The sequence below is a fragment of the Pleurodeles waltl genome, chromosome 2_1 (genome assembly GCF_031143425.1).
Source record: "Pleurodeles waltl isolate 20211129_DDA chromosome 2_1, aPleWal1.hap1.20221129, whole genome shotgun sequence".
NCBI lineage: Eukaryota > Metazoa > Chordata > Amphibia > Caudata > Salamandridae > Pleurodeles > Pleurodeles waltl.
Window position 1 is genome coordinate 464098332 of NC_090438.1, and position 27644 is coordinate 464125975.

General features: G+C 46.0%; 1 protein-coding gene across 1 annotated transcript in view; it reads right to left on the reverse strand.

Annotated features, from left to right (window-relative positions):
• Positions 1-27644, reverse strand: part of LOC138265628 (glycine receptor subunit alpha-4) — a 500430-nt gene that overhangs the window by 451018 nt on the left and 21768 nt on the right. The window contains exon 2 of the mRNA XM_069213515.1: positions 12713-12780. Within this exon, the coding sequence (XP_069069616.1) occupies positions 12713-12780 (68 nt within the window). The remainder of the gene's footprint in view (positions 1-12712; positions 12781-27644) is intronic.

Consider the following 27644-nt stretch of genomic DNA (forward strand, 5'->3'; position numbering starts at 1 on the left):
CATTTCTTTCAAATTGTCACTAACAGGCTAGTGACCAATTTTACCAATTTACATTGGCTTACTGGAACACCCTTATAATTCCCTAGTATATGGTACTGAGGTACCCAGGGTATTGGGGTTCCAGGAGATCCCTATGGGCTGAAGCATTTCTTTTGCCACCCATAGGGAGCTCTGACAATTCTTACACAGGCCTGCCACTGCAGCCTGAGTGAAATAACGTCCACGTTATTTCACAGCCATTTTACACTGCACTTAAGTAACTTATAAGTCACCTATATGTCTAACCTTTACCTGGTAAAGGTTAGGTGCAAAGTTACTTAGTATGAGGGCACCCTGGCACTAGCCAAGGTGCCCCCACATTGTTCAGGGCCAAATCCCCGGACTTTGTGAGTGCGGGGACACCATTACACGCGTGCACTACATATAGGTCACTACCTATATGTAGCTTCACAATGGTAACTCTGAATATGGCCATGTAATATGTCTATGATCATGGAATTGCCCCCTCTATACCATCCTGGCATAGTTGGCACAATCCCATGATCCCAGTGGTCTGTAGCACAGACCCTGGTACTGCCAAACTGCTTTTCCCGGGGTTTCACTGCAGCTGCTGCTGCTGCCAACCCCTCAGACAGGCATCTGCCCTCCTGGGGTCCAGCCAGGCCTGGCCCAGGATGGCAGAACAAAGGACTTCCTCTGAGAGAGGGTGTGACACCCTCTCCCTTTGGAAAATGGTGTGAAGGCAGGGGAGGAGTAGCCTCCCCCAGCCTCTGGAAATGCTTTCTTGGGCACAGATGTGCTCAATTCTGCATAAGCCAGTCTACACCGGTTCATGGGACCCCTTAGCCCTGCTCTGGCGCGAAACTGGACAAAGGAAAGGGGAGTGACCACTCCCCTGACCTGTACCTCCCCTGGGAGGTGCCCAGAGCTCCTCCAGTGTGCTCCAGACCTCTGCCATCTTGGAAACAGAGGTGCTGCTGGCACACTGGACTGCTCTGAGTGGCCAGTGCCACCAGGTGACGTCAGAGACTCATTGTGAGAGGCTCCTTCAGGTGTTGCTAGCCTATCCTCTCTCCTAAGTAGCCAAACCCTCTTTTCTGGCTATTTAGTGTCTCTGTCTCTTAGGATTCCTCAGATAACGAATGCAAGAGCTCATCCGAGTTCCTCTGCATCTCTCTCTTCACCTTCTGCCAAGGAATCGACTGCTGACCGCGCTGGAAGCCTGCAAAACTGCAACATAGTAGCAAAGACGACTACTGCAACTCTGTAACGCTGATCCTGCCGCCTTCTCGACGGTTTTCCTGGTGGTGCATGCTGTGGGGGTAGTCTGCCTCCTCTCTGCACTAGAAGCTCCGAAGAAATCTCCCGTGGGTCAACGGAATCGTCCCCCTGCAACCGCAGGCACCAAAAAGCTGCATTACCGGTCCCTTGGGTCTCCTCTCAGCACGACGAGCGAGGTCCCTTGAACCCAGCAACTCTGTCCAATTGACTCCCACAGTCCAATGACTCTTCAGTCCAAGTTTGGTGGAGGTAAGTCCTTGCCTCACCTCGCTAGACTGCATTGCTGGGAACCGCGACTTTTGCAGCTACTCCGGCCCCTGTGCACTTCCGGCGGAAATCCTTCGTGCACAGCCAAGCCTGGGTCCACGGCACTCTAACCTGCATTGCACGACTTTCTAAGTTGGTCTCTGGCGACGTGGGACTCCTTTGTGCGACTTTGAGTGAGCACCATTTCATGCATCCTTGTAGTGCCTGTTTCTGGCACTTCTCCAGATACTACCTGCTGCTAAGAGGACTCCTTGTCTTTCTCGACATCCCCTCTACCTCCTGGTCTAATTTGCGACCTCCTGGTCCCTCCTGGGCCAGAGCAGCGTCCAAAAACGCTAACTGCACGATTTGCACCTAGCAAGGCTTGTTGGCATTCTTTCGGCGGGAAAACACTTCTGCACGACTCGACAAGGCGAGAGGGATCCGTCCTCCAAAGGGGAAGTCTCTAGCCCTTTTTGTTCCTGCAGAAACTGCAGCTTCTTCTGTCCAGTAGAAGCTTCTTTGCACCCGCAGCTGGCATTTCCTGGGCATCTGCCCATCTCCGACTTGCTTGTGACTTTTGGACTTGGTCCCCTTATTCCACAGGTACCCCAGATTGGAAATCCAGCGTTGTTGCATTGTTGGTTTGTGTCTTTCCTGCCTTATTCCCCTATCACGACTTCTTTGTCCTTTGGGGAACTTTAGTGCACTTTGCACTCACTTTTCAGGGTCTTGGGGTGGGCTATTTTCCTAACCCTCACTATTTTCTAATAGTCCCAGCGACCCTCTACAAGGTCACATAGGTTTGGGGTCCATTCGTGGTTCGCATTCCACTTTTGGAGTATATGGTTTGTGTTGCCCCTATCCCTATGTGTCTCCATTGCATCCTATTGTAACTATACATTGTTTGCACTGTTTTCTAAGACTATACTGCATATTTTTTGCTATTGTTTATATATATCTTGTATATATTTCCTATCCTCTCACTGAGGGTACACTCTGAGATACTTTGGCATATTGTCATAAAAATAAAGTACCTTTATTTTGAGTATAACTGTGTTTTGTGTTTTCTTATGATATTGTGCATATGACACTAAGTGGTACTGTAGTAGCTTCACACGTCTCCTAGTTCAGCCTAAGCTGCTCTGCTAAGCTACCATTATCTATCAGCCTATGCTGCTAGACACCCTATACACTAATAAGGGATAACTGGGCCTGGTGCAAGGTGCAAGTACCCCTAGGTACTCACTACAAGCCAGTCCAGCCAACTACATTGGTTGTGCAGCGGTGGGATAAGTGCTTTGAGACTACTTACCACTCTTGTCATTGTACTTTTCAAAATATACAAAACAAGTTCAGTGTATATACACATAGCCAAAAAGTTTTGCATTTCCTCTTTTCACTCTTTTCTAAGTGCTGAAAAGTACTTCTAAACTTTCTAAAAAGTTCTAAAAAGTTTTAAAAGTTTTTTTCTCTGTCTTTCTAAAAGCTCTGACAAACTTTTTTCTCTTTTCTATCACTTTAACTCTCTCTAAAAATGTCTGGCACAGGCCAAAATGTTGATCTGTCCAAACTTGCATATGATCACCTTAGCTGGAAAGGAGCAAGGAGTCTCTGCATAGAGAGAGGTTTGAGTGTAGGGAAGAATCCTTCCTTGGAACTGTTACTTAACATGCTTAGAGAACAGGATAAGGCTAGAAGTGCCCCATCTGTAGAAAAAGTAGCTAATGGTTCCCAATCTGATCCAGGGACTCCCCCAGGAAAAGATTCAGGAAATAAACTTCCTAGCCTGCCCATTACTAGACAGTCTAGCATAGTTGGTAATGATGAAGAGCCACACCATACAAATAGTGTTGTCTCACATCATAGCAAAAGCATTTATTCTCACCACAGTGGTACTGATGTTTCTGTTAGCCAAGCTGTTAGGGTGCCCTCTGTAAGGGACAGGTCTCCTTCTGTCCATTCTCACCACACTTCTGTTTCAAGGCATGTCCCTCCCACCGACCCTGATGACAGATTGTTAGAAAGGGAACTCAATAGATTGAGAGTGGAACAAACCAGACTGAAGCTCAAGAAGCAACAGCTGGATTTGGATAGACAGACTTTAGAAGTAGAGAAGGAGAGACAAAAACTGGGTTTAGAAACCCATGGTGGCAGCAGCAGTATTCCCCATAGTCATCCTGCAAAAGAGCATGATTCCAGGAATCTGCACAAGATAGTTCCCCCTTATAAGGAGGGGGGTGACATTAACAAGTGGTTTGCTGCACTTGAGAGTGCCTGTGCTGTACAGGATGTCCCTCAAAGGCAGTGGGCTGCTATCCTATGGCTATCATTTAGTGGAAAAGGTAGGGATAGGCTCCTTACTGTAAAAGAAAATGAAGCTAATGATTACAAAGTTCTTAAGAATGCACTCCTGGATGGTTATGGCTTAACCACTGAACAATACAGGATAAAGTTCAGAGAGACCAAAAAGGAGTCTTCACAAGACTGGGTTGATTTCATTGACCATTCAGTGAAGGCCTTGGAGGGGTGGTTACATGGCAGTAAAGTTACTGATTATGACAGCCTGTATAACTTGATCCTGAGAGAGCATATTCTTAATATTTGTGTGTCTGATTTGTTGCACCAGTACTTGGTGGACTCTGATCTGACCTCTCCCCAAGAATTGGGAAAGAAGGCAGACAAATGGGTCAGAACAAGGGTGAACAGAAAAGTTCATACAGGGGGTGACAAAGATGGCAACAAGAAGAAGGATGGTAAGTCTTCTGACAAGGGTGGGGACAAATCTAAAAATGAGTCTTCATCAGGCCCACAAAAACACTCTGGTGGGGGTGGTGGGCCCAAATCCTCTTCTAATCAAAACAAGGAAAAGAAACCATGGTGCTATTTATGTAAAATAAAAGGCCATTGGGCAACAGATCCCAGTTGTCCAAAGAAAAGCACCAAGCCTCCTACCACTACAACCCCTACTGCTACACCTAGTGTCCCTACTAATAGCAGTGGTGGTGGGAGCAAACCTACTAATAGCCAATCCAAGGGAGTAGCTGGGCTCACTATTGGTAACTTAGTTGGGGTTGGTCTTGTTAGGGAGACCACAGAGGCTATATTAGTCTCTGAGGGGGCTATTGATTTAGCCACCTTAGTTGCTTGTCCCCTTAATATGGATAAGTACAAGCAGCTACCCCTAATAAATGGTGTTGAGGTTCAGGCCTACAGGGACACTGGAGCCAGTGTAACTATGGTCATAGAGAAACTGGTCCACCCTGAACAACACCTACTTGGTCACCAGTACCAAGTAACCGATGCTCACAACAACACACTTAGCCACCCCATGGCTGTTGTAAATCTCAACTGGGGGGGGGGTTACTGGTCCAAAGAAAGTTGTGGTAGCTTCAGATTTACCTGTAGACTGTCTATTAGGGAATGATTTGGAGACATCAGCTTGGTCAGATGTGGAGTTGGAGGCCCATGCAGCAATGCTGGGCATCCCAGGGAATATTTTTGCTTTGACAAGGGCTCAGGCCAAAAAGCAAAAAGGACAGGGAAGCTTGGATCCTGGAACAATGGACCAAGTGCTCCCTAAAGCTAGGGCTAGTAGAAGCAAATCACTTCCTACTATCCCTCCCTCTACAGTGGATTCTACTTCTGAGGAAGAAGAATTTCCACCCTGTGCAGAACCTACACCAGAGGAGCTGGAAGCAGACACTGCTGAGCTTTTGGGTGAAGGGGGGCCTGCCAGGGAGGAGCTGAGTGTGGCACAGCAAACCTGTCCCACATTAGAGGGTCTAAGACAGCAAGCTGTCAAACAGGCTAATGGGAATGTCAGTGACTCTCACAGAGTTTACTGGGAGGACAACCTCTTGTACACTGAGGCAAGGGATCCTAAACCTGGAACTGCCAGGAGATTAGTGATTCCTCAGAAGTACAGAAAGTTCCTCCTAACTCTTGCACACGACATTCCCCTAGCTGGGCATCTGGGACAAATGAAAACTTGGGACAGACTGGTTCCCTTGTTTCATTGGCCTAGAATGTCTGAGGACACAAACGATTTTTGTAAGTCCTGTGAAACCTGTCAAGCCAGTGGCAAGACAGGTGGCACTCCAAAGGCACCCCTTATTCCACTGCCTGTGGTTGGGGTTCCCTTTGAAAGGGTAGGGGTTGACATAGTTGGCCCCCTTGACCCTCCTACTGCTTCAGGCAATAGGTTTATCTTGGTGGGAGTGGACCATACCACAAGATACCCTGAAGCAATTCCTTTAAGGACCACTACAGCACCTGCAGTGGCAAAGGCCCTCCTAGGAATATTTTCTAGGGTGGGCTTCCCAAAGGAAGTAGTATCAGACAGGGGAAGCAATTTCATGTCTGCATACTTAAAGGCCATGTGGAAGGAGTGTGGTGTAACTTACAAGTTCACTACACCCTATCATCCACAAACAAATGGACTGGTGGAGAGATTTAATAAAACTCTCAAAGGCATGATTATGGGTCTCCCTGAAAAACTCCACAGGAGATGGGATATCCTGTTACCATGCCTCCTTTTTGCCTACAGGGAGGTACCCCAGAAAGGAGTGGGCTTCAGCCCCTTTGAACTCCTCTTTGGTCACCCTGTTAGAGGTCCACTAACACTTGTCAAGGAGGGTTGGGAACAACCTTTAAAAGCTCCAAAGCAACATATTGTGGATTATGTACTTGGCCTCAGATCAAGGATGGCTGAGTATATGAAAAAGGCCAGTAAAAACCTTCAGGCCAGCCAAGAGCTCCAGAAGCAATGGCATGATCAGAAGGCTGTTTTGGTTCAGTACAAACCAGGGCAGAAAGTGTGGGTCTTGGAGCCTGTGGCCCCAAGAGCACTCCAAGATAAATGGAGTGGACCCCACACAATTGTTGAGAAAAAGGGTGAAGTCACCTATTTAGTTGACTTAGGCACTGCAAGGAGTCCCCTTAGGGTACTCCATGTAAACCGCCTGAAACCCTACTATGACAGGGCTGATCTCACCCTGCTCATGGCAACTGATGAGGGACAGGAAGAAGACAGTGATCCTCTACCCGATCTCTTCTCTTCCACAGAACAAGATGCTCTTGTGGAAGGTGTTGTTTTGGCTGATTCTCTTACTGCTGAGCAGAAAGACCATTGCATAAATCTCCTAGATCAATTCTCTGAACTCTTCTCTACTGTGCCAGGTACCACTTCTTGGTGTGAGCACACTATAGATACTGGAGACAGTTTACCTGTCAAAAGTAAGATCTATAGGTAGCCTGACCATGTCAGGGACTGCATAAAGCAAGAGGTGCAGAAAATGTTAGAACTAGGAGTGGTTGAGCACTCTGAAAGTCCATGGGCTTCTCCTGTGGTACTTGTACCAAAACCCCATTCCAAAGATGGAAAGAAGGAAATGCGGTTTTGTGTAGACTATAGAGGTCTCAACCTGGTAACCAAAACTGATGCTCACCCTATACCCAGGGCAGATGAGCTCATAGATACACTGGCATCTGCCAAGTATCTAAGCACTTTTGATTTGACTGCAGGGTATTGGCAGATCAAATTATCAGAAGATGCTAAACCTAAAACTGCATTTTCAACCATTGGAGGACATTACCAGTTCACAGTAATGCCTTTTGGATTGAAAAATGCACCTGCCACTTTTCAAAGGTTGGTGAACACAGTCCTGCAAGGGCTGGAAGCTTTTAGTGCAGCATATTTGGACGATATAGCTGTCTTTAGCTCCAGTTGGGATGATCACCTGGTCCACCTATGGAAAGTTTTAGAGGCCCTGCAAAAGGCAGGCCTCACTATCAAGGCTTCAAAGTGCCAGATAGGGCAGGGTAAGGTGGTTTATCTGGGACACCTTGTTGGTGGGGAACAGATTGCACCACTTCAGGGGAAAATCCAAACAATTATTGATTGGGTTCCCCCTACCACTCAGACTCAGGTGAGAGCCTTCCTAGGCCTCACTGGGTATTACAGGAGGTTCATTAAGAACTATGGCTCCATTGCAGCCCCTCTTAATGACCTCACATCCAAGAAAATGCCTAAAAAGGTATTATGGACAGCAAACTGTCAGAAAGCTTTTGAGGAGCTGAAGCAGGCCATGTGCTCTGCACCTGTCCTGAAAAGCCCTTGTTACTCTAAAAAATTATATGTCCAAACTGATGCATCTGAATTAGGAGTAGGGGCAGTCCTATCACAACTTAATTCTGAGGGCCAGGATCAACCTGTTGCTTTTATTAGTAGGAGGTTGACCCCTAGAGAAAAGCGTTGGTCTGCCATAGAGAGGGAGGCCTTTGCTGTGGTCTGGGCTCTGAAGAAGTTGAGGCCATACCTGTTTGGCACTCACTTCATTGTTCAGACAGACCACAAACCTCTACTTTGGCTAAAACAAATGAAAGGTGAAAATCCTAAATTGTTGAGGTGGTCCATATCCCTACAGGGAATGGACTATACAGTGGAACATAGACCTGGGAGTAGCCACTCCAATGCAGATGGACTCTCCAGATATTTCCACTTAGACAATGAAGACTCATCAGGTCATGGCTAGTCTTATTGTCCTTCGTTTGGGGGGGGGGGTTGTGTAGGAAAGTACCATCTTGCCTGGCATGTTACCCCCATTTTTCACTGTATATATGTTGTTTTAGTTGTATGTGTCACTGGGATCCTGTTCACCAGGGCCCCAGTGCTCATAAGTGTGCCTGAATGTGTTACCTGTGTAGTGACTAACTGTCTCACTGAGGCTCTGCTAATCAGAACCTCAGTGGTTATGCTCTCTCATTTCTTTCAAATTGTCACTAACAGGCTAGTGACCAATTTTACCAATTTACATTGGCTTACTGGAACACCCTTATAATTCCCTAGTATATGGTACTGAGGTACCCAGGGTATTGGGGTTCCAGGAGATCCCTATGGGCTGCAGCTTTTCTTTTGCCACCCATAGGGAGCTCTGACAATTCTTACACAGGCCTGCCACTGCAGCCTGAATGAAATAACGTCCACGTTATTTCACAGCCATTTTACACTGCACTTAAGTAACTTATAAGTCACCTATATATCTAACCTTTACCTGGTAAAGGTTAGGTGCAAAGTTACTTAGTGTGAGGGTACCCTGGCACTAGCCAAGGTGCCCCCACATTGTTCAGGGCCAAATCCCCGGACTTTGTGAGTGTGGGGACACTATTACACGCGTGCACTACATATAGGTCATTACCTATATGTAGCTTCACAATGGTAGCTCCGAATATGGCCATGTAATATGTCTATGATCATGGAATTGCCCCCTCTATACCATCCTGGCATAGTTGGCACAATCCCATGATCCCAGTGGTCTGTAGCACAGACCCTGGTACTGCCAAACAACCTTTCCCGGGGTTTCACTGCAGCTGCTGCTGCTGCCAACCCCTCAGACAGGCATCTGCCCTCCTGGGGTCCAGCCAGGCCTGGCCCAGGATGGCAGAACAAAGGACTTCCTCTGAGAGAGGGTGTGACACCCTCTCCCTTTGGAAAATGGTGTGAAGGCAGGGGAGGAGTAGCCTCCCCCAGCCTCTGGAAATGCTTTCTTGGGCACAGATGTGCCCAATTCTGCATAAGCCAGTCTACACCGGTTCATGGGACCCCTTAGCCCTGCTCTGGCGCGAAACTGGACAAAGGAAAGGGGAGTGACCACTCCCCTGACCTGTACCTCCCCTGGGAGGTGCCCAGAGCTCCTCCAGTGTGCTCCAGACCTCTGCCATCTTGGAAACAGAGGTGCTGCTGGCACACTGGACTGCTCTGAGTGGCCAGTGCCACCAGGTGACGTCAGAGACTCCTTGTGATAGGCTCCTTCAGGTGTTGCTAGCCTATCCTCTCTCCTAAGTAGCCAAACCCTCTTTTCTGGCTATTTTGGGTCTCTGTCTCTTGGGATTCCTCAGATAACGAATGCAAGAGCTCATCCGAGTTCCTCTGCATCTCTCTCTTCACCTTCTGCCAAGGAATCGACTGCTGACCGCGCTGGAAGCCTGCAAAACTGCAACATAGTAGCAAAGACGACTACTGCAAGTCTGTAACGCTGATCCTGCCGCCTTCTCGACTGTTTTCCTGGTGGTGCATGCTGTGGGGGTAGTCTGCCTCCTCTCTGCACTAGAAGCTCCGAAGAAATCTCCCGTGGGTCGACGGAATCGTCCCCCTGCAACCACAGGCACCAAAAAGCTGCATTACCAGTCCCTTGGGTCTCCTCTCAGCACGACGAGCGAGGTCCCTCGAATCCAGCAACTCTGTCCAAGTGACTCCCACAGTCCAGTGACTCTTCAGTCCAAGTTTGGTGGAGGTAAGTCCTTGCCTCACCTCGCTAGACTGCATTGCTGGGAACGGCGACTTTTTCAGCTACTCCGGCCCCTGTGCACTTCCGGCGGAAATCCTTCATGCACAGCCAAGCCTGGGTCCACGGCACTCTAACCTGCATTGCACGACTTTCTAATTTGGTCTCCGGCGACGTGGGACTCCTTTGTGCGACTTCGGGTGAGCACCGTTTCATGCATCCTTGTAGTGCCTGTTTATGGCACTTCTCTGGGTGCTACCTGCTGCTAAGAGGGCTCCTTGTCTTGCTCGACGTCCCCTCTACCTCCTGGTCTAATTTGCGACCTCCTGGTCCCTCCTGGGCCACAGCAGCGTCCAAAAACGCTAACCGCACGATTTGCAGCTAGCAAGACTTGTTGGCGTTTCTTCGGCAGGAAAACACTTCTGCACGACTCTACAAGGCGAGGTGGATCCGTCCTCCAAAGGGGAAGTCTCTAGCCCTTTTTGTTCCTGCAGAAACTGCAGCTTCTTCTGTCCAGTAGAAGCTTCTTTGCACCCGCAGCTGGCATTTCCTGGGCATCTGCCCATCTCCGACTTGCTTGTGACTTTTGGACTTGGTCCCCTTGTTCCACAGGTACCCCAGATTGGAAATCCAGCATTGTTGCATTGTTGGTTTGTGTCTTTCCTGCCTTATTCCCCTATCACGACTTCTTTGTCCTTTGGGGAACTTTAGTGCACTTTGCACTCACTTTTCAGGGTCTTGGGGTGGGCTATTTTCCTAACCCTCACTATTTTCTAATAGTCCCAGCGACCCTCTACAAGGTCACATAGGTTTGGGGTCCATTCGTGGTTCGCATTCCACTTTTGGAGTATATGGTTTGTGTTGCCCCTATCCCTATGTGTCTCCATTGCATCCTATTGTAACTATACATTGTTTGCACTGTTTTCTAAGACTATACTGCATATTTTTTGCTATTGTGTATATATATCTTGTGTATATTTCCTATCCTCTCACTGAGGGTACACTCTGAGATACTTTGGCATATTGTCATAAAAATAAAGTACCTTTATTTTTAGTATAACTGTGTATTGTGTTTTCTTATGATATTGTGCATATGACACTAAGTGGTACTGTAGTAGCTTCACACGTCTCCTAGTTCAGCCTAAGCTGCTCTGCTAAGCTACCATTATCTATCAGCCTATGCTGCTAGACACCCTATACACTAATAAGGGATAACTGGGCCTGGTGCAAGGTGCAAGTACCCCTAGGTACTCACTACAAGCCAGTCCAGCCTCCTACAAGGACCACCACCAAAATGTTCCGCACAATGTGCTCTTTCTCCTCTGTGCCCTAATCCTAAATTGGGGGGAGCTCAAAATCATCACCTTTACCACTATTCAAGGCATTTTCAAACTCTCTTATGGCTGAAGCTTCTGATCTACAGCTGTGAGTAGCTCACACTCTAGGGGCCTTGTGTATGGTAGCATTTTGAACAGCCTGCAAGGCCCAGAAATGTGCAATACATTGTTCATGTGGGTATGTACTCTAAAGGCTGATGTATAGTTACACTGCAAAGTTTTGCACTATGCTTTTCCATGGTGTTATGCCTTCTTGGGGCTGATTGTATGGTTGCACTGCAATGTTTCACCATATTGTTTTCATGTGCTCACGCCCTCTTGAAACTCACTATATGGTTACACTGCAATGCTTTTTCACCATATTGATTTACTGTGATGCCCTCTACGGGTTATTCTGATCATTATAATTCAATGTCAAATATATCAAAGAATGGACAAGCACAAAGCTAGTTCCTGATAAATGTATTTTGGGGTTTTCATTGTAATTGCATATGTTTTGTTGAATTATCCCTATCACAATTATGCCAAACTAATAGAGTTACTATATAATAATTGTTGAAATTCACTTGATATGTTTAGGTGATCCCTGGGGGTCATCAATGATTACACAATGTAATTTATGGTATGTTCCATCTGCCAATGTATATTCATTCATTACTGCACAGTGTTTAGTAGAGTGTGCATAACAAAAGTACTTCTCTGTTTTCTAAAGAAAAAGTTCTGACTGGACAATCATTTATTGGCTTATTACTGAGACAAGCAGCTGGGTGACCTATAGTAACATTTAAATAAGCCACCTATTAGCCTTTTATGCCACACCACTTCAAGCAGCTTTATTGTGGCTCAGTGAAGTCCCATAGGCCATACACGGTTGCATCCAGAATGCCGTGTGCAATTGAAGATCACCCTCCATCTGTGGTGGTATGAAGAATCACTGGTTAGTTGAATTGCTTTCCAGTGCCACTAGCCACAGCTGTAATCTTCATAGGCTCTTTTCACACGTGAAATCTTGTAGATGTAGAGCGTCTGCTGTTCCTAGCTCTCGTTCGTTGATACTTGCACAATAACTGGCTCAAATCATACAAATGCGGCTCATAGTAGAAATATAACGGTACATTTATGAACAGGTCCTAATACCAATCATAGAAGGCCCCGCCTACAGACTTAACATATATGCGTACACTTTAGAGATGCTGTGCAGGGAAAAAATGCCACAATAAGCTGTTCTGGTCATGACAGCTAATGTTTCTTATGTGGGGCGACAAGCACATGTATGTGATCGTGAAGAGGCTGGTCTTGCTCCAGAAGCCATTGCCACAAACCGCTCAACTATTAATCTGATCTTGCTAAATTAAAGCACATTCTAGAAATAAAATATGAAAACATTAACAATCAGAACACTGCAAGTAAAAACACCCACATTGCTCGTGTTACTCTAAATACAGCACGGCACTGTGTGCACTATGAGGAGTTGTGTACATCAAGTATTGTATATGTTGTTAATCTCCCTAATAGTGAAATTCATAAAAACTGTTAAAATTAATATATTTAACAGAATCCTACCATCGTAGTCTCTGTCACCGATCCAAAACTGTTGATGAAAATGTTGCATGTAACATTGACAGGTGGCCCTGCGGAAACAAATTCAAGACAAAAAAAACACATTTAAATTATCAAGAACATGTGAAAGTGATTTTTCTCTCCTGTATTAAAACTCATCTGCAAACAGTATATCTACTTGACTTGCCTTTTTCTTATGACATTTTGTTTTTCTGTAAATGGTGATTCCTTAAAGTGAGGAAGTTGATCACGCTATACATGGCGAAAGGGGTTGGGGGAGCGAAGAGGAGAATTTTAAAGAAGGGAAGACAATGGACACGAGAGAAAAGATTGGGAAGGAGAAAGCAAAGAAGGAGAGGGAAATGGGGGGACCAGAAGTGAAGGGAAAGGAAGCAAAAAAAATTGAACATTTGAAATTCATCAAAGGGCAAGTAACAGTAAAAGGAGCAGAAGAGGAGAGAAAAGGACAAGAGTGGAGAAGAAAAAACTGATAGGAGAGGAGAAAAGTAGCAAGATATGTGCACTTCCTACCACATAGGGATAAACATTTACTGCAGCATGCAAACCCCCAAGACAGACAACACAGCTTTCTCCAATTGTCAAATATTGAAAATATCCGATCTGCTTGGCCAAAACAAGGTAAACTGTAAACTTCTTGTGAAATGTTGCAACACAAGGCAGAGAAAATTATTCAGATGGCACACGTGGTATGGCATTTTTTTGTTGTGTCACAGTAATGCTTGTTAATATATACGGCTATTTTGCCTCGTCATTATGTAGAGAAATACTAATCATTAAAAGGTAAGTCTGCATAATCCCACATTACATTTCTTATATGGGAAAATTGTTGTTTCATCATGTGTATGTTAGATCAAATTAGATTAAATGTTTATAGATTTAGTATAGGTGTTTATGCTTGCTTGAATATTGCAGCTAATGACTTAACCATAACCCATGGTTGATTCATTTTAGTGCAATGTTTACTGATGTGGTAGGGATGTCAGCAACAGGCACCTTTCCTTCACTTTTCTTTAACTTGTCTAGGCGCCAATCACCTCACCAGAAGGGAGGAATACAACATTTAGTACCCTTTGAAGACCTCGCTCCAAGAAGAGTCCATTGTGGCAACTTTTGAGGACTACTGTGAGGTGGGGCGAAGATTAAACATGCCACTTCTGTGAGTTATGATCACTGTCCTTTTGGGAATAATCCCTATGAGGGATTACCCAGTTTAGCTATTAAATACAATCGGAACAGAGATATGGGATACTATCTCCATCCTTGCACCAGACCTCATCTTCCTCACAGGGATTATCCACTGTAACCGCACCAACAAACTCGGACGATGCATTGTTATAATACTCAAGGAGTCAATCCACTGCACGGCCATGGCAGACCACAACATACCAGTCATGAAACACCTTAACTTCCACATGGATAACATTACTACCACCAAAGGGACTCACACATTCAGACCTCCAGGACCCAGCCCCAGCTTCTGCAATGCCATCCCTGAAGTCATCACCCCCAATCCACCGACAACGATGCCAGCACCACCAACCCCATAGATAGCATGGAAATTTTCACCTCGGGTAGTCACTGATTACACGCACATCGCAAGACATACTAGACCCCCACCTTCACCTCTAGCAACAGAATCAACTACAGTCATACCCCCAAGCTCACTTGGACTGCCCATTACATCGTCCACTTCACTTGCATTACTACACCCAGCCAAACCGCCAGGCCACCACATACCTCACATCGGAGCTGGAGCAAGGTAACTAAAAGTCAGTGGCCCAACGCCCTCAACTCCCACCACCCAGAAACCACAAATCAGTCACCAGACACCACTTCAGATTGGGGGGACATCAAAAACATCACCACCTGGATATCTAACTGCATAGACATAGGCCCTCATTCTGACCTTGGCGGGCGGCGGAGGCCGCCCGCCAAAGTCCCGCCGTCAGGTTACCGTTCCGCGGTCGAAAGACCGCGGCGGTAATTCTGACTTTCCCGCTGGGCTGGCGGGCGGTCGCCTTCAGACCGCCAGCCAGCCCAGCGGGAAAGAGGCTTCCACGATGAAGCCGGCTCGGAATCGAGCCGGCGGAGTGGAAGCTGTGCGACGGGTGCAGTTGCACCCGTCGCGTATTTCACTGTCTGCACAGCAGACAGTGAAATACATGTAGGGGCCCTCTTACGGGGGCCCCTGCAATGCCCATGCCAGTGGCATGGGCACTGCAGGGGCCCCCAGGGGCCCCGCGACCCCCCCTACCGCCATCCGGATCTCGGCGGTCCGACCGCCGGGATCTGGATGGCGGTAGGGGGGGTCGGAATCCCCGCGGCGGTGCAGCAAGCTGCGCCGCCGCGGAGGATTCAATGGGGCCGCGGTACACTGGCGGGACCCCGCCAGTGGTGCCGGTCCGACCGCGGCTTTACCGCCGCGGTCGGAATCCCCATTGGAGCACCGCTGGCCTGTCGGCGGTGCTCCCGCGGTCCTCCGCCCTGGCGGTCAAAGACCGCCAGGGTCAGAATGACCACCATAGTCTTCTCCTTTAAAAACTATCAATCCCAACAGAACCTCTAAACAAGCCAACTGATACACACCAGAACTCTGAACTGAAAATGGCAACTGCAAACAACACAAGAGGAAATGGCGCACCTCCAAGCACCCCAACTACTGAACCACTTAAAAGAACACTCTCAACCAATACCACAAACTCCTAAAAGACACCAGAAAACATGTCCTAGCCACTCACATACAAACCAGCTCAAACCGTAGCAAAAAACTCCTCAATATCATGAAGTAGTTCGCCAGCCCTCCCTCACAAACTACTTCCACAACAAAATCTCATCTCACACATCTACAGAAACTTTGTGCCCCAACCCACTGCAGTCAACAGCATCAGCCTCCTTACTGACACGTCCACCAACTACAGAATCTCCAGATAGAGTCAGCTCACAACTCAAAATACCACCAACAGCAAGAACTCCATCCATTTAGGACCCCCCCATGGACCCATCCCCTCACCAAATGTTCAACCTCAGCAACAACAGCAATCAATCAGCAGCAAGCTCACAGATATCCTCAACACATTCATCACCTCAGCTACCTACCCAGATGTTTGGAAACATGCAAGAGTCAAACTCCTACTCAAGAAACTCTCAGCTGACCCCAACAAACTCAAGAATTACTGACCTATTTCCCTGCTCTCCTTGCCAGCAAAAGTACTCAAGATAGCCATCAACCAACAACTCACAACATACCTAGAAGACAGCAACCTCCTGGGCTCATCCCATCTGGATTCCGCTCCAAACACAGCACTGAAACAACCCTGATTGCCACCATGGATGATATCAGAAACCTACTAGACCAAGGAGACTCAGCTGTCCTCATTCTCCTTGATCTCTCAACAGCCTTCAACACAGTCTCCCACCACATCCTGTTCAAGATACTCCACAAGATCGGCATCAGAGGTGATGCCCTAAGATGGATTGCATCTTTCCTCATCGGACCAACACAGAGTCCTCCCCCGTTCACCTCAAAACCCAAGGCCATCATCTGTGATGTTTCCCAATGATCATCCCTCAATACCACCCTTTTCAACAACTTGATGCCTCCTTGGCCATCATCATCAGAAACCACAGATTAAATCATCTCCTATGCAGGTGACACACAGTTCATCCAGCGACCCCTCCACGGCAAAGACCAACTTTCACCTCTGCATGAACAGCATCACCTTCTGAATGAAGCACAACTGCCTCGAACTCAGCACTGACGAAACTGAAGTCCTGTTATTCGGAAACTCCACCTCACCATGGGACAACTCCTGATGTCCCGTGGGCTTAGGTCCCCTCTAACCCCCACAGACCATGCCTGAAACCTAAACATGAAGAACTACGCATGAAGACCCAGGTCAACACAGTATCCTTTACCTGCTCCCTCCCCCCACATGCCTCATAAGATTCTGAAGTGGCTCCCAATGATGCCAGATTCACCGTCACCGAGGCCCTCAGCACCAACCACCTGTACTATGCTAAGGCTCTCTACGCTGTGCTCATGACACACCTCACAAAACAACTTCAACTCATTTAAAATGCAGCAACCACACTCATTCTGGACCTCTGAAAAGAAACCCACAAATCCCCCATCTAGGGAACCTCCAATGGCTCCCCATACACAAGCGATGCCAATTCAAGGTGCTGATACTCACCTACAAGGCCCTACACAACCAAGGACTTGCATGCCTCAACCATCGACTGAGCTTCCAACACCCCACCATACACCTGCGCTCCGCCTCTCTCTACCTAGTCCATGCACCGCACATGCACCACAGCAACTATGGAGGCTGTTCCTTTTCCTACTTGGCAGCAAGATCCTGGAACAGTCTCCCGATCCACCTAAGGACCTCTCACTCCATCCAGGAACTCTGAAAGAGGCTGAACACCTGCCTGTTTGACTAAGACCTTGTGCGCACACATACATAACACACACACACACACTGATTTGATATCACCTTATTTAAATTCCCCTCAACACTTATCAAAACCTCTCAAAACAAACACACAGAACACACTCAAGTCCATCAGTGCAGACTCTGAATAAAGTTCTTGTGCACAGTGAACATCCGAGCACATCTTCCTCCTAACGTATAACAAAGAAAACACTATGGACCTTGCCCTCTCCTTCATGCACATCCTTCAATTAGACAGTCACGTTGCCATCTAAACAACCTACAAATTTCAGACTAGCACCTTGCTGCCAACCAAAGCCCTCCATATAGTGGTCCCATTCATTCCGCCCTTAATCTGGGTCCTCTGAAGGCACCAAATGTTTGCTGAGCAGTCTCTAAGTTTCATGAGGCCTCTCATCAAACTTTTTTCTATTACAAAAGCAAACTCTCACAGTGGGAGTATGTTTCTGCAAAACAAAAAAATAATGACAGTGACATCCTGGAAGTTTTCTTCAAGGGTATGGGATCTTTTTCCTTGTTATTCTCCCTTGGACAGCCAGACTTTTGTTGACAGACCAGAAGAGAAAACATGATACATCAGACTATCCTCTGTAAATAGGACTGACAGTCTGATGTACTTATAATGATAAGCCCATGTCCATCAAGTTGTTGGTGTAAGGTTTCCACTGCCAGAGGTAGTAAGGAACCACCGGCAAAAAAATGACATTCCTCCCAACCCTAAATAGAGCAAACGGACCATGAGTGTGGTGGACATGGTACTCTGCCACTGTCTATAAAACTCTATATCAGGCCCCTGTCTTTAATCCGTTCAAGTTATTATCTTGCGTAACATTAAATCGGATAATAGTAATACCTAATATTTACAGTACTTAGAAGAAGCAAAATCATGATATAAAGACATGTATGAAAATTGGTTAGTATTTTACAAGTGTATTTATAATTAGGTGTGCAATCCACTATTTCCTTAACAAATACGATGTGGAATACTAGGTTAACACTAACTATAAAGACTTGTTTGGTGTAAAGTGAGAAAGCCTCACAGATCTTAGATGCTCTCCCTGAATATCTCCAAACCTTTGTGACATCATGTCACTAGAAAAAATAACCAAAAGTGTGTTAATCCATTATACAAGTCCAGGCCTACAAAGTGTCTAAGAATAAATATGTCTTCTTAGAAAATATTGCTTTATAGCTTTTTTTGGAAACAAAACTAGTTTGAAGTTTTAAAAATAATACTCAAGAATGTGGTGATGTCAGTTATTCTTGAAAGCAGGCTTTCCTGGTGAATAACCTACAACTTAAGTGCCTATACTTCACTTATGCATAATAACAACATAAATACTATCTCACAGGCAGAAAAACGTATAATCATCACCGACAAAAGTATGAAATCTTTCATAAAAGAATGGCAAAGATCAGTCTCAAATTTAATGGACAGTTTACTGAAATAATCTTCCTTGGGTTCTGGAACAAATTGACACCTCTCACTCTCTACTCACTTTCTTTGCAAAATACGTTCCCACAAGAACAAAAGGCATACATTTGTATGTCCGATGATGTGACCTCTGTATTGATTCCCATTTTTATGCAGTGGTCAAAATGACCTGTTAGCAACTCAGCCTTCTAAAAGGTATTCTGTAGTTCCTTCCATCCTCCTACTAAAGATCCATGTCCTCTTCACAGATTCCTGATACATTCTATCTTGGTTATTCCAATGTTCTCAATGCAGACACCTCCTGAATACCACATCATCATGCTTTATAAGAAACAGATTGCATCAGGGCTAGTAATCTTTGGCTTGAAAAAAGATACAACCAATCTAAATTTAGAACATTGGAATGTTGAGAGCTCCATTGAAGACAATGGAGTGCTCAGGGCTTGTAATGAATTCTAGAAGCCCGGTGCATCAACATTCCAATGTTTGCCTGTTTCTCTGAACAAAGGACTAATGGACCCTGAGGGGTTTTAACCCTCTTGGGCTCTGTGAGGCATTTTTTAATAATTAGAACATTTTGCACTCTAGAGGTGATATGTTTTAATAGCCTTATAGACCTCTGTAGTGGGTTGAGTGGGCTGTATTGGCCATTAAAGGCCCGCTCCCTTACTAAAGGGAGCGGGCCTTTAATGGCCAGCATAGCCCACTACAACAGGCTATAAGGCTACAATAAAGTTCAAAGAGCTGTAGTAGCTCACATATATATCCATAGAAGTTTCTGCCTCAGGACATGTTCAAGAAAGAATAAACCACTACCATTCCAAATGGGTACTGCGTGCTGCACCTGTCATCTATGCGATCACACCAAAACCAATGACCAGGTGAATTTTTCCGCATCGTGCAAAGCAATGTAAAGCGGTGTAAACTGACAAAAAACATTCTGTCAATGTACTTTCCATTCTATACGCCTGCAGATGAAGCATGAGATTGTGCAGTGCTGCACAAACATCTATATACTCCTTAGTAAGTAGCTCTCTCAATGTTCTTACCCTTCACCTACTCCTAAGAAATGCTGCTCCTAAAACATTTGTGTAGTACTGATACTGATGCACTTAGGAGACTTTCATAAGCACATACCAAATCAGGTATACCTGACATTCATTGCCATCAAGGTAGTCAGCCAGAAAGGGAAAAGCCAATTTCCAAAATATAAGAAGGACTACAATCAGAAGGTCAACAATGCACCAATTGTCTGTACCAAAATAAGACAACAATCACTTCAAGCATGAAGGGTTAAAGGGCAACCTTGGTGCCCAGAAAAGCAAGGGCAAAACACTAGGAAACAACTGTATTAGAGACCCACAAGGGGCACCAAGAAAACCAATAAAGCCAAAGGTAGCTGCAGTAACTCACAAGACATTATTCAGGGTAAAAGCCAGAAAGGACCCAAAACACATCAGCACGAGCACCCTCTAGCATATTAGGCACTTACAAGATCATGCAAAAATCAGAACTCACAGAAAAGAATGTCACTAAGCCCCAACACTTGGGGAAGAAGGAACAGTGATGTCAAATAAGAGTGCACATATCAAAAACAGAAGGCAGAGGTTTGCAAAGTACACTCAACCTCAAGCATCCTTGAATTTACAGGGGAAAGGCAACAAATGTCATTACTTCACAACCAAAACATGCTTAAGAGTACTTTGGCCCTACCAAACGTAAACGAAAGGGAAAACGAGAAGCAGGGCCAAAAGACACCAATCAGTGCTCAACACCTAGAAGGTGAAGACCCACCCCAAAGGAACAGGCAGGTCAGGGTACAAGAAATAATGCCAAGAAGACAAAAGGGACATAGATAGGCCCAGAAAATGAAATGCATGCACAAAATGCACCAAGGAGCGCCTACACACACCAGCGCCTAAGTGATGCCAGGAAAACACAGGCACTCCAAAAGGTAATTTGGCTGGGAAACACTACAGGAAAGGAACCAATGAACCAAACAGCCAAGAGTAGATACAGCCCCTGCCCAAAATGGGAGCATCAGACAAAGTATGTGACCGTGTCAGGGACAGGTAGGATTTCAGGGCAGGAGTGGTGTTGGCAATAATGAATGGGAATAGATTAGATTAGTTGATATGCCTCGTACACAAAATATGGCTCTTGTATTTTTCTTGGCAGAATCTGGGGCTCAAGATGGAGAGACTGTCACCAAGTTTACTGTCTTTCAGGATAAAAGGCCCATCTTTAAGAACCATACTCTCAATATAGAAATTTGCAGGACACTGCGCACGGTGATGAATCTCTTACTTGGTGTTCACAAAAGACAAGTGCCTTTACTTAAATTTTTTCATGCGAATGTTTAAAAACAAAATGATGACTGTCTCACTCCAGTTCTTGTAAAACAAGTTCTTCCTGTGATAGCTACACTGCGGTGGGCATCTTGGGTGTGGCATCTACATAAAAGGTCCTTTTCCACACACATCTCACAGTTTACTAACAGTAGAAACACTTGAGTTCTGGGTTTGTGTTCGGCTGACAACATAGCAGTTGAGAATTGATCATCATCCATTCTTCCAGCAGAGACAAAAGGGATCCCTCCAACAACTTTTACCAGTACATCGTTGAGGAGTTTGTTTATGAACATGGCATATAGATGGGTATATGTTTTGAATGGTACCACATTAGACACAATAGATAATTGCAAGAGTAAAGACTCATTATGTAAGGTACTGCAATGCAGGAACTGCTTTTGAATGACTCGTAAAGGTCTGTTTGTGTTTCAACAAGAAGTGAAAGTGAACTAAACGACCATAAAGCAAATGTAGAACAATGTCTACTCTTTGAGTCAAATGTAATATAGAGAAGAATACCTTTTAGAGAAAGACTTTCTAACAAGTTAGGTGTGATGTGATTACAGCTCAATTTAGAGTGCTAGGAGATAATCATTAATGTGGTAAGTTAGAGGGGAAAGCAAACATTAACAAGAATTGGAGATGAATGCTTTTTGTACAAATTCCCAAGGCAGCTCATTTGTTTCATATCTTTAGTTTGTAGGCACATACACATGAAGTACATTAATGCAAGTTACAAGAAGAAAGTATCACTGAAGACAGTCCAGTGGGGATTGCAGGTATCTATATCAGTGATATTCCAAGACTAAACATATAATGGTGTTTGATCTGTGCTAATGGTATCAGTGATTGATTTTTGTAAATCACAGGCCTATTAAGGAGCCTGGGTAATGAAGAGACAACATGAAACCAGGAAGAAACCTCCTGTGGCGATTACTTCAGTATCTTGTCTTCTTTTTTTCCTGTGTTCCTCCTAGACCTATAGGTACAACCATGTGTTAATCAGGAATCTGGATTTATAGGTGGGAGTGGCTACTCATCTAGTTTTCAAGGTGTTCTTGCAGAAGAGGTAGGTACCTTGTTGACATACTGGACTCATCATGAAAATATGGGGTGGGAGAGGAAACCAAAGTCCCCATCAAGAAGGCATGCAAAAGGAGGCTAAGCATTTCCAGAGAAGGTCAAGCTCCCGCACCAACAGGGAGCAGAGCACAGGGATAGGAACCACCAGAATCCAGACCCAACTGGCTCAACCAAAAAGAGTGCAGCAACTGGAAATACCACTTCTATGAAATCCTATGCTTTAAGAATGATGCCCCATCAGGGAGCCAGGATTGTAGAAACCCGGAGGAGCCACTAAAGGCACAAGAAGGAAGACCCATTAGAATGAGCATAGTGATGCAGCAGAGGAATCCACTCCTGGCAACAGCAAATGGCAAGCAAGCAATGTGGACATGGAAGGACATTCCTATTAAAGGAGGGATAAATACCACTATCCCAGAATACTGCCGGAGCAAGAGGTGATCTGTAAGTCGCACAAACCTTGAGGAGGAGCATATTAGAGCTCTGTACCACTTTGATGGGATTCAGGTGTGCTGGAGGAGCAAGAAAAAAAAGTTGACAAGGCAACCCATATCTTCTCACAAGACCAGAGGCAAGCAGCAATAGGAGAAACAGAACCTGTCAGTACATCAGAAGGGCCAAAGACCCAAACGTCGAGACCAGTAGAAACTGGCATACTGCGTAAAGAGAGCAAGCTGTCAACAAGCAAAGGATGCAAGCACCCAACCTCAAGTATATTGACCCTCTTCCACAGATTTTGACAGAGCAAGGACAGTCATCAGGTATAAACCCCACAGCTGAGACTACACAATGTTGATTAAGACACTTAGGGCCTCAAAAGAAGGCAGTAAAACCCCAAGCATGCATGTGTGGAGAGGAAATACCCCAGACCGAAACAACTGCCAAGATGAAAACAAGGCCACCCAGCCCAACAAGGAGCAAGAGAATCACAAATGGACAAAAGCATCCCACTTCCACTCAGGTCAAGTCACAAAAAGAAGTAAATTTTTAACCCACTACCAAACAGCATGCCAAATAAGCAAGATGGAGGTGAAATACGCTAACAACAGAAACTCAATCAGAAAAAACAAAGACGAACCATTGAGGCAAGAGTGACACAACCCCCTTGGCACCATAAATAAAAAACTTAGAACTCAACAAGAGGGGTAAGTCAAGATAAAAAACAAAAATTGTAAGAAGGCCCCAAGTAGCATGAGGCCAGCAACCACAACCTCTGAATTCAAGGAGAACCCAGAAGTGCACACTCAAAGGAGATCAAAAGCCACAAGGATCCCAAGCAAAACAAGGCAGAGGAACCAGCCTGGAATATTAAAAATGCAAACCCCTTCTGAGGAGCCACATAGTGAGGGAAGAGATGTAAGACTGACCTCACCCACAGCCAAAGCCCAAAATAGAGAGGGGTTGACCAAACCCAAGCAAGAATGCAGAACCAAGTCCACCTCCCTCCAGCACTGCAGTGTGGCGCCAACCCTAAGTAAAGCCACCAGGGAAACTGGAGAGCAATAAAAAAACACCAAGCCCAGCAGCGAGATGTTTGGGACCCAAATAGAACAAAAAAAATAATGCACCATATCACACCAGGACACATGACTCAGCTCCTGGAAGTGGCCATGCACCAGAACAAAGACACAGGTGGTGGAGGAGGAGTTTGTATTCTTTTGATTTAGGTAGGCAGCAGAGTGCTTGTCACCTGGATGTGGACACATCTCATGACAAAAAGACTGGAACGTGGAAGAGATGTGGGGGTAATAGTTTTTCTTCATAAAATAGTTCAACTTTGCAACATATATTTGCTCAGGAGAGGGTAAGTGATGTCACTGTTGATGGCCACCCACTCCCTAGTCAATAGCCCTAATGAACTGAGGGCACAGAAAAACATGTGGACCATAGAAACACCACCAGAAGTACTGTCTTAGATGTGACCTGGGAGGAATAAGGGAAGGCCCTGGAGCTATCTCCCCAAACCCTTCTCAACAATTCTTAAGAGGAGTAAACTGAGAATTCAATCCACTTGGATATGTTTAGGTGAGGAATCAAAGATGGCAGGGCTTGTGGAAGTGGCTTGGAAGTGGACAGAATTTCCCCTCAGTGATGCAACCATCATTCCAGTGAGTAAGGGTAAGACACTGATAGTTTACAGCAATACAATGGATTATTAGAATCACAAAAGGCATAAGAGTGACCCTGTTTATACTGTTATGATCGGGCAAATGGAGCTTCCATATTCATTACTGAGCTCCCTCAAGATAAAGAGAGATTTAAATTGCAATAAAGAACAAATAAAGCTGATGATCAAAGCAAAATGAAGACAGGACAGAAGAAAATTAAGAGGAAAAGAGTAGCTCTTCCAGTCCATTTACAAAGAAAAGTCTAACCGCACACCTCAAAATACCTTAACAAAATCCCCACAAAAGAAAAGAACCATTATCATGCCACCACTTCATTCCGTGCACAATAGCATAATTTCCAACAACATTGCCACTCACGTTTCAGAGGATAAAACTATGGTAACAGACCTGGGGGTGTGGAAAGCCAGCGAACATGGTGGATGTGAGCTGGGAGAGATCCATGCACAGCTAGCTCATCCGGCCTGATCCCCACATGCTGCAAACTTCAGAGTTGGCATAATTTGCCCTGTTGCACCTACAAGAGCTGTTGATCACCAGAGCTGCACCCAGGACAGGCCCTCGGTTCTGTGGTGAAGCGGCACAAGAGTACTGGTCTGAGTGAGGGTCCTGGCCTAGACTAGTGTCACCGTCAACTCCTGGGGTCACTGTGAAGTCAAGATGCAGTGGCCTGCAAACACTATCCTCTCTTCTGCCACTCGGACTGCTGAAGTAAGAGGCAAATACCCCTGCGGTAGGAAGAGATGTTCTGACAGTACTGAGTGTTGGCCCCTCACTGCTTGCCACAGCAGCATCCTCAGCTGGTGTCAGAAGCCAGCTTGGCGCTTCAGGCCTCACACCACCAATCTAGTACGCCCCTCTCTAGGCACCAAGACTTCCTTTTGTTCTTCAGCTCTGAGGTGACCACTTGGGTAGAGGAGGCGGTTGGGTGCTACGAGGGGATTGAACACTTACAATTCTCAACTTCCTGTGACACTGACTCCCAGGACCCGGGCCGGTGTGGGATGGCCTCCATATCATTACCATCCACCCTATCAGCACATCGCTTATGTCTATCCACATTTGGGACACAGAGGTAGGAATTTGCTTATGCAAGGAAGGGAGGGGCCTCTCTGGCACCAATATGTGGAGTCCTCCCTCTTAAATTCCACAGCAGGTTTCAGCTGACATCAGACACCTGCTCAGCATACAAGGCCCTGCACTGGCAGCTTGTCCCACTAGATCACTCTCCGATTCACCCAAGGCCCACCTCAATTTCCACTATTCTGCTGACTTGGAGAAAGATACAGATACAGGAGTGGACCCGGGTGGTGCTCCGTGACCGTGACTCATCTCACTCTCCCCTCATGCTGGACTGTGGGCCCCAAGTAACATGCCATGAAATATTCGACCACCTGCCTCTTTTTGGCCAATGCCGATACTGAGGCCATACTGTTAAACCCACTGTGGGGAACTATTGGTGGCCATACTCCCAAGGCATTTAGATACTGACTGAATTTGGGGCCAGATATATGGTGCAGAAGGAGCCAGTCAAGGCTGTGGTGCAGCTTGCTGCCTGGACTTGGATGCCCTCATCATCCCTGTCCCTAAGTCACTGCTTCCCCTCTATGGCCTCTCTAGTGGAGCAGTCCCTTTACTTTACAGGAGCTCCACTGCCCTCTCGCTGCCCCAAACAAAATCTCCTCCACCGCCATGCTGGAGAAAACAAGCCAGCCATGGGTGTGAACTGATCCCTCTTCACTACGAAATGCTTCAGAGCCACTACCACCCTCTTGCAGGATTCCTCTAGACTGGGTTCAGTGACTATTGTCTACAAGCACTCCATGGTTCTATGATTTTACACAAATTCACCTGTGCTTATAGCTGCTTCTGCTGAACTCCACCCTCTTCTCCCAGGAGGAGTGCCATCAGGCTGTGCACATGAGATTACAGGTCCATTCTGCCCTCCAGGGCCCTGCATATATCACTGGCCCCGGCTGAGCTCCCCGGTACTGTACCACATATGTTTAATTATTCCTCAGCAGTGATATGGACAGGGCACCTTTGCTGTACTAAAACTATGGCAACCACTACTCACACCATTTGGGGAAACACCCCCACAGCAAGCTCTACCCTTCATCCTGTATCTCAGTAGTACCCAAACCAGCAACCCTTGACTGTTCTTGTACCCAGTAAGCTTGATCTTATCCTCACTGCAGTCAAAGACATCTGTATGGCGATGGAGGCTAAAATGATTGTGCTTTCTATTGACAACAACTTGCTCCAAGAAGACCACAGGAAAACGAAAGAAAGAATTGCAGGTGAGGAGCATGCACTCCAAGACACAGCACAGCATATGTAAAACACAGCCAGCTTGCAGGAACTCACTGACTGGATCAGGATACTGGAGGGGCACACGGAAGGCAGATTCCATAACAATAATCTATGAATTGTTGGTTTGCCTAAGGGTCTAGAGGGCACTAATCCTACACTCTACATTGAACACTGGCTACAAACTGTGGTTTTCCTGGAAAGTCTCTCCTCCGTGTATGTGGTAGAACATGCCCACAGTGTCCCAGTCAATGCCCCTGGAGCCTCTCTCCACCCCATAGTGGCCAAACTCTTGAACTACAGAGACCGGACCCATATATTGCAGCAAACCTGGTACCACCACACTATAATGTAGGGAGCGTCCAGAGTTTCCATTTTCCCTGACTTCACCTCAGCTCCACCATGACTCCTTCATGCGATAAAGAAGACTACAGGGCTTGCCACAAAAATATGCTCTCTTATTCCCCTGCTGTCTAAAAGTAGCACACAAGTACAGTTCTTTACTGACCCTGCTAAAATTCACTCCTGGATTCATGAACATTATGGGTCAGAGGAAACCACATCGAGCCAATCCACTCATGGGAGTGAATGGAGACCAAGACTTATGGCGCCAGTAGCGCCATAGGTCTTGGCCTCCATTGCGGCGCCACACCGATAATCTGTCTTCCCAAGCCCAAAAGCAAGCCGACTACTGATAGACCATCATGACACCAACCATACTGTGAAACTCACAAAGGCAGACAAACGTCCTATCCTCCGGAGAGGAATCTGGTGACACCTTGTCCACACAAGACTACAATGGGGCTCCCAGAGTCACAGCACAATCAGTGGATGACTTGATTTGACTGTATGCCATTATATATGACTCTCACCGACTGTCCTTACTCCTCTTCCTACCAACTTTTCCCCTTCTCTTCCCTGTGCACACCAACCCTACACATTACATCTATGCAAGCCTCCAAAATCTTCTGAAGGGAATTCTATAATCAGCTTCAATGCTGTGCTGCCTTCCCCCTTACTCCCTGGGTCTACCATTCTTAGTCTCAGATATACCTGCACTCTGCTGTTCTATCATATCCTACCATATATTAACAAGATTAGCTGGCTTCCCCTTACTGCCCCCCCATGTACTTTACTGCACTCACTCCCGAAAGC